The sequence below is a fragment of the Arachis stenosperma genome, chromosome 6, assembly GCF_014773155.1.
Source record: "Arachis stenosperma cultivar V10309 chromosome 6, arast.V10309.gnm1.PFL2, whole genome shotgun sequence".
In the NCBI taxonomy this organism is placed as follows: Eukaryota; Viridiplantae; Streptophyta; class Magnoliopsida; order Fabales; family Fabaceae; genus Arachis; species Arachis stenosperma.
The window spans coordinates 103,747,082-103,759,223 of NC_080382.1; the positions used below are offsets into that span (position 1 = coordinate 103,747,082).

Genomic DNA, 12,142 nt, shown 5'->3' on the forward strand with positions numbered 1-12,142 from the left:
CATGCTACGCTCTTTTATTGATTCTCCACATGTAACCATGGGAGTACTATGAGTGTTAAAGCACAAAGAGGCTAAATCACCTACCACTACAAGAAAAAAGCGTATTTGTAACAAAAAATATTGTTACAAAACGTCGAAATTTTGAAACAAAAGTTTTTTGTAACAAAAAAAGGGTCCATTGCAGTAAGTCCCGTTACAAAAAGTTTTTGTAACAAAAAATGAAACTGTTACAATTCAAAGTAATGTTTTGTAACAAATTTTTTTGATACAAAAAAACAAAATTTGTTACAAAAATAGTAACACTTTTTTACTTTTAAAATACTTTTCATAACAATTTAGATTTTTGTGTCATAATATTTTGTTACAAAATACTATTTGCTTTTGTAACATTTTTTATTCTTTTAGTTAAAAAATAGAAAATTCATATTAAAATATTAATTAATAATGATATATCAATTAATTTGCTAATTTCACTAACTCAACATTTATATAATATATAATCATATAGATATTAAGACATCTTACATGTCATTAAGATTCTTTTATAATAAATAAGTTCTACAAATTAACTAAACACAATTTTTTCCTAACATAAAATTGTATCATATCGAATTTATAATTATTGACTCTTCTAACATATTTCAGTCAATATAAAGTCTAGCATGTTGGCATCAATTTTGTGCACCTGCAAATATAAACAATGAAAACCAAAATTAAAAAATAACACATAATACTATCTTCATCTGTGTAAAAATTAAGTTATATGAGGATAAAAGCATTGTGATTTGGAGTTCTGCAACTTATTATTGATTGCTTGGAGTGCAACTACTTACAAGCATCTTTTTTAACACATTGCTGCAGAGCAAGCTAGTAATCCAACATGTGAGATCTGTTTCTTGAGAAAAAATAAGTTACTGATGAGAATAAACCTGAAATAAGATTGATTACCAAACAAAAGAAAAATAAAAAACAAAACAAAAGGTTATTAACAATATCAAATATTCTTTGATCATTAACTGAATATGTTACCAGAAATTACAAGTGTCACAACAGAATACTAATACACATACATTGGAGAACTTATAAACAGGTCTTCTTTAAGCATAAGTTGCTTTGCAGTTTCTATAGCTTCTTCACTTAATATCTACGAATTTAAACATATCTCAAGAGTTAACAAAACATAAAATTAGTTTGACTTCATGAATCACAACATTTTATCAACTCTTGAATAAAGCTTACTTGAATGATTTCATCGAGAAGATTGACTTCTAATACACTGGGGACAAAGCCTGCACCAATCCCCTGAATCTTGTATGGACCTACACATTAATAATGACAAATTGCAAATCACTGGGTACTACAAATGAAGTTGTGGGCCTTAACCCTGAGGACTTCTAATAAATAAATAACCTTCTTTTAAAAAAAATACAAGAAAGTCATTGTCACAAAGAAGAGGTTGTAATTCACCAGGTTTTCCTCCTAAGAGCACTGAACTTTCAGCTGGTTCCACACTAATCAATTACCAAAAGTCAAAAGAAAAATGATAACATAAGAAAATAACACTATGATTATAGCATAAATTATCTTCTACAAATGTATCTAAAGAACAGCTAACTTTTAAGTTAGAATTATGCTCTTTCAGATATTTTCCTGCACCAGTGATGGTACCACCACTACCTATCCCGCATACAAGCATGTCGACTTTTTCTTCCGAACCTTTCCATATCTCTGGGCCAGTGGTTTGATAATGTATCTGCCACAACAACAAAATTGATCACCCAAAGTTGGCAAGAATCAGTTGTACTAAAATGTACTAAAAATAAAACATTGGTGAATTCATATATCGACTCTAGTAAAGAATCTCATCTATCTATCGTAACCGAATCAACAAATTTTCTAAAATAAAAGCTTTCTCCAGCAATTGCAATAAATTTTTAAAAATTAGTATTCTAAAACATTTAAGAAAAAACTAGTATATCAATCAATCACCTGTATAGCTTTCTCCAGCAATGTAGAACTCTCTATGCTTATACTAAAAGAAATCTTTCAGACCACTTAACAAGAAATGTATATGCATCTCCAGCTGCAAATTCAGAGACCCCAAGATCCCAAATACAAGCACACAACTAACTCAAGATCGTAATGAACAAAGCAAAATCGACATGATAAACAGATGTGACAACTTCATTACCTGTTCTCTGATCACCAAATGTGTATAGATCTGTCGTCTTATTCGAGTACGAAAACCCGACACCAGCAGGAGAATCAAGGAATAATATGTTTGCCACTACAACACCAACACCAGCAAGCAATCGAAAGCATGTAAAGAACAAGAAAAAATAACACAGTTGGTGATGCAAACCCTAATCACATTTCACATTTCACATTTCTTCAAAGGGGACGGAACCCTAATAATCAGAACGAAAACTAGAAGCAAGAACAGAACAAAAACCAAAAGCAAAACAGAACAAAAATCAAGAGCAAGAATTCTTGCCTCGGTTCATCTTCACGGCGGCGGCGAGGAGAACACCCACCAACGCGTCCTTCGACTCCCCCCTCTCTCTTGGCCAATCGCGGATCTTCCCTTCTCTCTCCCCTCTGCGTGCGACGGCGATGGCTACGACGATGGTGACGAGCCCTAGCGAGCGACGGCAGCGATGAAGCACAACGGCGACAGCCCTAGGCGACGACGATGGAGATGGCTTCGTGCAGCTCCAATGGTGACGACAGCTTTGGGCAGCAACCCCGTTCGCGAGCTCTCCCTCTCACCCACACGACGGCAGTGGCGGCGACAGTGGCACCCTTCCCGGCGCCATCCCTTCCCTCTCTTCGCCTTCCTCTTCTTCTCTGATTCCCCCCTTTTCCCTTCTGTCTTCTCCCTATTTCCCGTTTCCTTTCTTTCCCCTCTCTGAACATAGGTTTAGGGATTTAGGGTAATAGATTTAGGAATTTAGTAAAATTAAGATTTTATTTGGTAATTCTAGAGTTAAGGTAAAATATATACAAGTAATATAATAATTATATAAAATATTTGAAATAGAATGATAATTTAGAGTTTAAATATAATACTGTAAAAATTAATTTTGGAACACATAATTTTATTAATTTATTAATAAATTTAAATAATTATTTTTAATTTAAATCATAAAATGAATATTTTAATTATTTTATAAAATATAGGTTAAACCTGAAATATCTATTGTTTAAATTAAATTATATGACATTTTATTATTTTTTTATTACCAAAACTTTAATTTTTTTGTATAAAATAATTAATTATAATAAAAATTATATAACTATTAATTGTCTTAAATTTAAAATATTTATAAAAGTGTAATTTCTCATTTTTAAATATTTTTTTAGATATTTTCTCTTTTATTTCTATCTATAAAATAAATAATATCTAAAATAAAATTCAAAATTTAAAAAATTCAAATTTATTTTGTTAATCTTAAAAATTTGATTATTAATAAAAATTATATATTAATTTTTAAAAGAATATAAAATAATATTTACCATTTTTAAAAATTAATGAATACAAACGGTATGTAAAAAATTTTATTTTTTGAAACAAAATAAAATAATTTTTAAAAAAAATATATACACAATTTTTTTTATTCTTAAAGTGTTTAATATTTTGAAAAAAAATTGTTATAAAATATACTTATATTTTGTGACAAACAATTAACTTGTTATAAATAATATTGAATTTTGTGACAAATTAATTTGTTGTTACAAAACAATTAGAGTTTTTGAAACAAAAAGATATTTTGTTACAAAACAATTGGAGTTTTTGAAATAAAAAAATATTTTGTTGCAAAATATTTCAAATTTTTGCAACTTCTTTTTTTTCATTACAAAATATTGTAATATTTTGTAACAAAACACTATCTCGTTACAAAAAAAATCAGGTTGTTACAAAATATTATCATGTTTTGTAACAACTTTTAATGTTGTTACAAAACATTATTCTTTTGTAACAATTACCAATTATTATTACAAAAAATTATTTTTTTGTAACAATTTTAAATTTGATACAAAATTTTTGTTACAAATGTTTCATTTTCTTGTAGTGTACTACTCGCTCTAATTGATGAAGGGTTGCATGAAATCGATCTAGTGTTTCCTCGAGAAGATCCCTTGACTCTTGTTCCTCTTGGATATCATAAGTAGGATCATAAGGCTCATGGATTGATGGATATGGGGAAGGTGTATATGGAGATGGTGGTTCTTGGGAGTAATTGGGTTGGAATTGAGGTAGTTCCATATATGGTTCATATGGCTCATAAGGTGGTTGGTATTGTGGATAAGGGTTAGAATCATATGAGGGTGTTTAGTACTACGGAGCTTGTGAGTATGGTGGTTCAAAATTATGTTGAGTATGAGGCTCATAGGTATAGTGTGGTGGGTGTTGATTGTCAGAAAAGGTCCACCATAACCATTGTCTTGATATGCATCATAGAATGGTTGTTGCTCGTAACACATTGGAAAGGGTTGTTGCCGAAAAGGTTGATCAAATCCTTGTGGCTCCTCCCATCTTTGATTGTTCCAACCTTGATGCAAGCTTTCATTGTAATCTCCTCTTCCTACATCATGATTGTAACCGAACTCATAGCCAAAGGGGTTAGAATTCATAGTATCAAGAGAAATAAAAACAAAAACTAATAAGGAATAATGAAACTAAACTCTTAAAACTAGAAACAACTAATAGAGAAACGAAAAAGCAAAAATTATTCACAATATTCACAATAACCAATAAAAAGGTACACATTTGTAATTCTCCGGCAACGGTGCCATTAATTGACGTGTGGAAAATTACCGATTAAGAATTTATAATGAAAATTTACATTGCAAGTACAGTTCCTAAACGATGAAAATTTTGTGTATCAATTTAAAAAGGGTTGTCACAAAATTAAGAACAAAATACTGGGAGTAGAATTCCCAGGTCGTCTCCTGACGAGTTGCTGAGAGAGTGCTATTTATTGATCAGGAGTTTCTCAAGAAATTTAGAGTTTGGGGAATGGACAAATAAATGATTATAAATTAAATAAGTGGAAATTGAAAAGGGATTTTATGTAATTAAAATAAAAGCCTTGACTAGGAGAAGATTAATCGGAAGTTATATCCTTGTTGGATTTTCCCAAGAATAATAGTGACAGGTTATTGTTTTTACTTAATTAACCCTTACCAAATAAGGGAAAGTCAAGTAATTGAGCCAACTCTTATTCACAAGTCCTAGTCCTCTCCCTTGGGAAGAATTAGCGTTAGTGACTAGAGAGCCAGCTAACAATTTCCCATTACCAGTTAACTCTTGAGCATTCCAACTCAAAGGTCTCCTATTAATCAACTCCAAAGTCAAGTTGAGAACCTACTCCATTGACATGGATGCCATCTTTGCATACATGTAAAAGGAGTAGGAAGAAGACATTGCAATTAAACTCCATTGAAAATAATCAATAAATAATGAAATTAAATAGAAAAGTATCCTTGCATTAATTAATTCCAAAATCGAAGGTATCCATATAACTCTAAACAAGATAAATGGGAAATAAAAGAGTAAAGGAATAGAAAACAAACCAGAATGATAGAAACTTCACTGAAGTAGTAACCTTTCTCAATATCCAACTCAAAAGCATAAAACTAGAAAATCTATAAATCTATAAAGAACCCTATAGGAAGTGGTAAAGTCTCTCCGAGATTCCAAAAACTAAAACTAAAACTAATGAATGAGAATGTGTGAATGTCCTCTGAGTCTCTGCTGTCCCCTGGCTCTAGCTTGTGTTTCTGGGCCAAAAATTGGGTCTAAACTCAGCCCAAATTCGCCCCCAATACTTTCTACAAATTCTGCACGTGGCGCATGTCACGCGTACGTGTCGATGGTTTTCTGCGCATGGCACGCGTATGCGTCAAGTACGCTTCCGCATTGTTGTAGGATGCGCCAAGTTGCGCGTACGCATCAGGTACGAGTGCGCGTTGATTTTGGCTGGTCAACTGCTTTGTTTCTTATGTTCCTTCTATTTTTGCAAGCTTCCCCTCCATCCTCCAAGCCATTCCTGCCCTATAAAGCTTGAAAACACTTAACACACGGATCACGGCATTGAATGGTATAAAGGGAAATTAAAAATACATAATTTAAGGGCTTATGAAGCAAGTTTTCCACCATAGAAAAAGATTAGAAAGGATTTGTAAAACCATGCAGTTTGTATGAATAAGTATGCAAAGAACTGATAAAAACCACTCAATTTAGCACAAGATAAACCATAAAATAGTGGTTTATCAGTGACCAAGCTACAATTGACCATATCCATGAAGAAGAAAAGGTCAACCACAAGCAATCCAACCCCTGCTGCCCCAACAAGCAAGGCAAATCAAGCAAATAACAAAAGGGAGCTTGCTAGGAAGAGGCCAAGACAGGGGATACTGACTGACTCTTCTCTCCCATTGAGGTCATTCTTGTTAACAAACTAGAAGAAGAGGAAAAAAGGTGAGCACAACATGTCAAGCTATTGACACTAAAAGAGCGCTTGTTGGGAGGTAACCCAACCTTAGGTAACATTTCATTTCTATGCTTTGTTTATTTTTTCTCTTTGCCTTGTTTATTTTCAATAATTTGGCATATGATTACATTCTAAGTTTGGTGTTGCCCTACAACAATCTGTTTTCAATCTTCATGGATGATTGCATAAATTTCAAGAGAGAGTGTCACATTAAGTTTGGTGTGCCACTTATTTTTTTATGCAATGAGTCCAGCAACACCACTTGTTTGTATAATCATAATTCCTCTGCAGTGTTATCTTTCTTTTGGTGTGGCACTTTTTCTTTCTCTTGGTTTTCGTCATTCTTTTGTTTTTGATGCTTTCTTTTATTTTGCTCCTTAAACTGTTTTTGTTAATACCTCACCAAAAAATCCTTACTCGTGATAAACTCTTCGCTTAGTGATTGTGTTATTAGCAGAGAACAGTTTTCTTTGTTTAGTTTTAGTTCAAATAAATTGACATGTGATTACATTCTAAGTTTGGTGTTGCTATGCAACAAAATTGATTCCCAATCTTCACTGGATACTTGCATCAATTCCAAGTGAAAGTGTCACACTAAGTTTGGTGTGCCACTTATCTTTTATGCAATGTATCATGCACACCCTCTTATATTTGCAATCACATTGTCCATGTTTTCTGTCTTGTGCCTTCATTGATATTTTTAATTTTGCTTGCTTAAACACATGTACTACTGACATTTTATTATTTAAGACACTCATGACCCATCATAGACCCCATCACCACTGTTTTAATTGTTACTTAAGGATAGACAAGAATTCTAGATTTGGTATGGAAAAGGGAAGAATTGGAGGAAAAGGACAACAACAGTGAAGATAAACTCCAAGGTGGTAACACTCCTTTTACCTCCTACTTATTTTTAGCACTTTAAATTGCATGATTGTCTTCTATCTTCTCTGTATGCATGTGTATTGTGAATAAGCATAGTTTGATTGCTAGATTGTATATTGCTGTGCATTATGACTACCAACTTGAGTTTTGTGAGTTCAAAAGCAATTAAGTATCATGATCATAAACAAACAAAGTAATTAAAGAAGAACTTAGCATGGACATACAAGTATTAGAAGGCTAGTATAATTAATTGTTGTTCAATTGCATTGGACATCAATTAATTGAAGTTTTCATCTAGGATATTTTATGAAATTTTTGAAATCATGAAAACCTTTAAGGAAGCAAATGTAAATAAGGCAAGAAAAAGAAAAGGGAAAGAATGAGAAAGCTGAAGGCTCTGAGTACCAATGGCAATTCAATTGTTAAGTACTTGTGGTGTTTATGTATCAGGCAAAAAGCTTGAAAACAAAACACTTAGAAGTCAAGGCTAGGCTCAAGTGCAAAAGCACTCCCTCAAAGCTCAAGGCTCTGAGCATCAATGATTAGAGAGTAAAGAAAAGAAACAAATAAGCTTAAAGAAGTCCTCTAATTAAATGCTTGTGGTGCTTATGTATCAAGTGGAAATACTTGAAAACAAAGCATTTAGAGTCATAGCTTTGTTTTCAACTCATGGTGCAAAGCACACAAAAGGAGAATCTAAGAAGAAAATGAAAAGCTTACTTCAAGGAAGAAATATATAGAAATGATTTTATAAAATGAGCTAGATAGAAACATCAATCATTTGAACTTCTTTTGATTGTTGCATGCATAGAAAACTAGCCAACCATGAACATAAAAATTGCTATTCTTTTCACCTTGGGTTGTCCAAATGTACTGCATGATTCTTTGCTTGCTTGGGGACAAGCAAGATTTAAGTTTGGTGTTGTGATGAAACGTCATTTTGTACATGTTTTACTAGCAAATTTTATCTGTTTCATTAGGTTTCATGCACTTTCTTACACAATAAGTAAGTGATTGGAGTGGAATTTTATGTTAATCTTGATTCAATCAAACATCATTAATTTTATACAAAATCATGATATTTATGCAAGAATTAGGTGATTATCATGAATGATGCAAAATCTTATGATTTTGGTGAGACTTTGATTGCATGTTTGGTTGATATCAGGTGAAAAAATGGAGAAAAAGAGGGGCAGTACAGAGTAACGCTGAGTTCAAATAAAGAACGCCACGCTCTCTAGCGACGCACACACGTACTAGACGCTTACACGTCGAGCAACAATTTTTGAAGACCCACACGTATGCGTGCATGACGCGTACGCGTAAATGTGATTGGCACACCTTTGCATGGAGAGCGCTACGATGTCTTAATGAGTGTTTTCGAGTAATTTTGAATTTGGAATTGAAAGTTTTGCAACCGACGCGCACGCGTACATGATGCGCACGCGTTGATGGAGCATCTGGGATGAAGCACGCACACGCGTGGTTGGCGTGAAAGTTTGGAATCAACATTTTGCCACCCACGCGCACGCGCAGAAGATGTGCACGCGTGGGGAACGTTCATGGCGCGAACGTAGCACTCATTAAACGAACACTATCAACGATGCGCACGTGTGAATGTGGCGTGCAAGCATGGCTGAGCCTAAAAACAATGACGACGCGCACGCGTATGTGACGCGTACGCGTCGATGTGCAAAAATGCAAGGAGACGCATGGGCACGAAGCATGCGTATGCATGATAATGCATTCAGCAAGCAAGGACACGCACACACACGAGACTGATGCCAGAGCATCTTGGCCAGTTTCACTGACCTTTTCTTTACTGTTTTAGGGTAGTTTCACGCATTTTCTTAGTAATTAAGCAAGTTTTGGATAAAAATACACTTACACCTTGATTCAAGCGAACATTGCGAACTTTATATGGTTTCATGAGAATTATGCAGGAATTTAATGATAAAATGGATAATACATAATCTCATGACTTGAAACAAGAACTTTGATGCACTTTATTTGCTTGATTTCAGGACAAAGGAAGCAAGGAAGAGCCACGTTAGTAGCCACGTTAATCTAATTAACGTGACCACTAACGTAGAATGGGAATAAGCTTGTAGCGTTAATGGAAAAAGTGATCGCCAATAACGCCTTCGAAGCCATCATAGCCCACGTTAGTTGCCACGTTAATTACATTAACGTGGTAGCTAACGTAGAGGAAAAGGAGAGCTCCAACATTAGTGGTAAAAGTGAATACCACTAATGTTCCAAAAGGGCACACTTAGCCACGTTAAGAGTCACGTTAATCCAATTAACGTGAACTCTAACATGGGAGGAGAAAGCAATCACCAACATTAGTGACACTCACCTTTGTCACTAACGTTGGACTAAGCCAATATTGCCCACAATAGTGGTCACGTTAAGACCACTAACGTGAAGGATAACGTGGAGCAAGGAATGATAGGCCAACGTTAGAGACACTCACCTTTGTCACTAACGTTGGATGATGGTAATCACCACCACGTTAGTGGTCACGTTAATGCAATTAACGTGGGACACTAACGTGGGAAAGAGGGGCGTTTGAAGCGTTAGTGACAAAGATAAGTGTCACTAATGCTCTCGAAGCTTGGGCATGCCCACGTTAAGGGCCACGTTAGTTACACTAACGTGGATCACTAACGTGGGGAGAAGAAGCAAAGAGCAACGTTATTGGCAAAGGTGAATGCCAATAACATTTGCGAAGGACTAAGAGGTAACGTTATTGGTAAAGGTGATGCCAATAACGTTTGCGAAGGACCAAGAGGCAACATTAGTGGTCACGTTAGTGCCACTAACGTGGAAGTTAACGTGGATCACTTTTGTTTGGAACGTTAGTGAAAAAGGTTATCGTCACTTACGTTCTCGAACCCACATTTTCACTTAATGTTAACACCACTAACGTCCTAACTAACGTCCACCCATGCCTGACTCACACTTTTTCTGCAAGCTAAGCTGAGCCCACTGAAGATTGTAACTGCTTCAACTCAAGATCAAAGACCCATATCCAATACTTGAAGAGCTGACTAGAAGATCAAGAATAGTAGTATATATGGGAGTGGTTTTGAACTAGATAAGGGGCATTTTGGCATTTTGGGAGAACTACACTCTGTATATTTACTTTTCTGCAATTTCTAGTTTACTTTAGAATGCACTCTTCTCTATCATCTTCCATTCCCAAAGCTATGAACAACTAAACCCATTTTCATTGGGTTAGGGAGCTCTGTTGTAATTTGATGGATCAATTATAGTTTTCATTCTTCTTCTTCTTTCTTTTCTCTTGATTTACTAGAAAGCTTTCGATCTTAAATAAATTGGTTTGTTGTCTTGGAAAAGAAACTCTCTATAATTAGATCTCCTCTGAGCCTTGGAAAAGAGATGAGGAGATCATGCCAGAAATGCTTTCTCATGTTGGACCAAGTTAGGGTTTGGACAAATATAGTGACATATAATCCTCCTAACACTTTGATTTGGAAATACATGTGGTATAATCAGTGACCATACTTCATCTCTTCCCATGAGCAATTAAATCGAGGAATTGGGCAATTGTTCAAGCTTAGAGAGATTGGGTTGCCAAGGAATTGGGATCCAATCATCTAATATTGCCAAGGAGATAAATGAATGCATTGATTGAGGAAGAGATGAGAATGAACTTGATCCAGAGAATGCAACATCTCCTAAGCCCAATGAATCCCCATTTTTGATCTTACCCATTCTCTTTACTTTCTGCCATTTATTTCCATGTTCATTTCCCAAATCCCCATTTAAGATTCTGCAATTTACTTTCTGCAATTTACTTTCTGCAATTTACTTTCCCGCCATTTAACTTTCTGTAATTCTCAACTCAATTTTGGCTTAGCTCAACTAGAACGTTCCTCCAATTAAAGTTGCTTGACCAATCAATCTCTGTGGGATTCGACCTCACTGTATTGTGAGTTTTTACTTGACGACAATTCGGTATACTTGCCGAAGGGAGATTCGTTGAGAGACAAGTTTCTGTGCATCAAGTTTATGGCGCCATTATTGTGGATTGATTTTGTATCGACAATGATTAAGTTGGAAGATCACTAGATTGAGCATTTTTCTTTTGCTTGTTTATTTTACCTAGTCATTTGCCTTCAGTTTCAATTATTTCTTTCCTTTATCCCCTCTCCCCTCTTTGTTTTTGTTCTCTTTGTTATTATTTACAATTTTGTTCACTAACTCACTAATTGTTTGATAATTTGCACCACTCACACTAACAGCCACTCTAACAAGAATAATCTCTTCATTTTCTTTCTTGCTATGGGCTTGTTAGTTGTATGACAGGGAGAAGAAGCGGAGCTTCAACTTCCTTTGATTCTGAACCTGAGAGGACCTTCCTTAGATTAAGGAGGGAAGCAAGAGGGAAAAGAGTCGTTGGTGCTGAGGAAGAGGAGGAGTACTTTGAAACAAACATGGAGGAGAACCTAGAAAACAACCATGAAGAATAAGCTCACAACCATGCTAGAGAAGGCCCTATGAATCATGCTGGGCAAGAGAGAAGAGTTCTAGGCTTTTACATTAATCCAAACCCAGGAAATTGTGGAAGTAGTATCCAAAAGCCAACCATACATGCCAATAACTTTGAATTAAAACCCTAGCTCATCACCCTTGTTTAGAACAACTGTTCATGCAGAGGAAGCACCCAAGAAGACCCTAATCAACATCTAACCACCTTCCTAAGAATATGTGACACTGTGAAATCTAAT

General features: G+C 34.9%; 1 protein-coding gene across 1 annotated transcript; it reads right to left on the bottom strand.

Moving 5' to 3' along the window:
* Nucleotides 1-657: 657 nt before the first annotated feature.
* Nucleotides 658-2,816, bottom strand: LOC130934356 (L-3-cyanoalanine synthase 2, mitochondrial-like). Its single transcript, XM_057863934.1, has 9 exons — nucleotides 2,770-2,816; nucleotides 2,495-2,679; nucleotides 2,192-2,287; nucleotides 2,034-2,083; nucleotides 1,618-1,753; nucleotides 1,468-1,521; nucleotides 1,240-1,319; nucleotides 1,071-1,144; nucleotides 658-685 (listed from the first exon to the last, which is right to left on the bottom strand). Exons 1-9 carry the CDS (start codon nucleotides 2,814-2,816, stop codon nucleotides 658-660), a joined length of 750 nt encoding a protein of 249 aa, XP_057719917.1.
* Nucleotides 2,817-12,142: the final 9,326 nt, after the last annotated feature.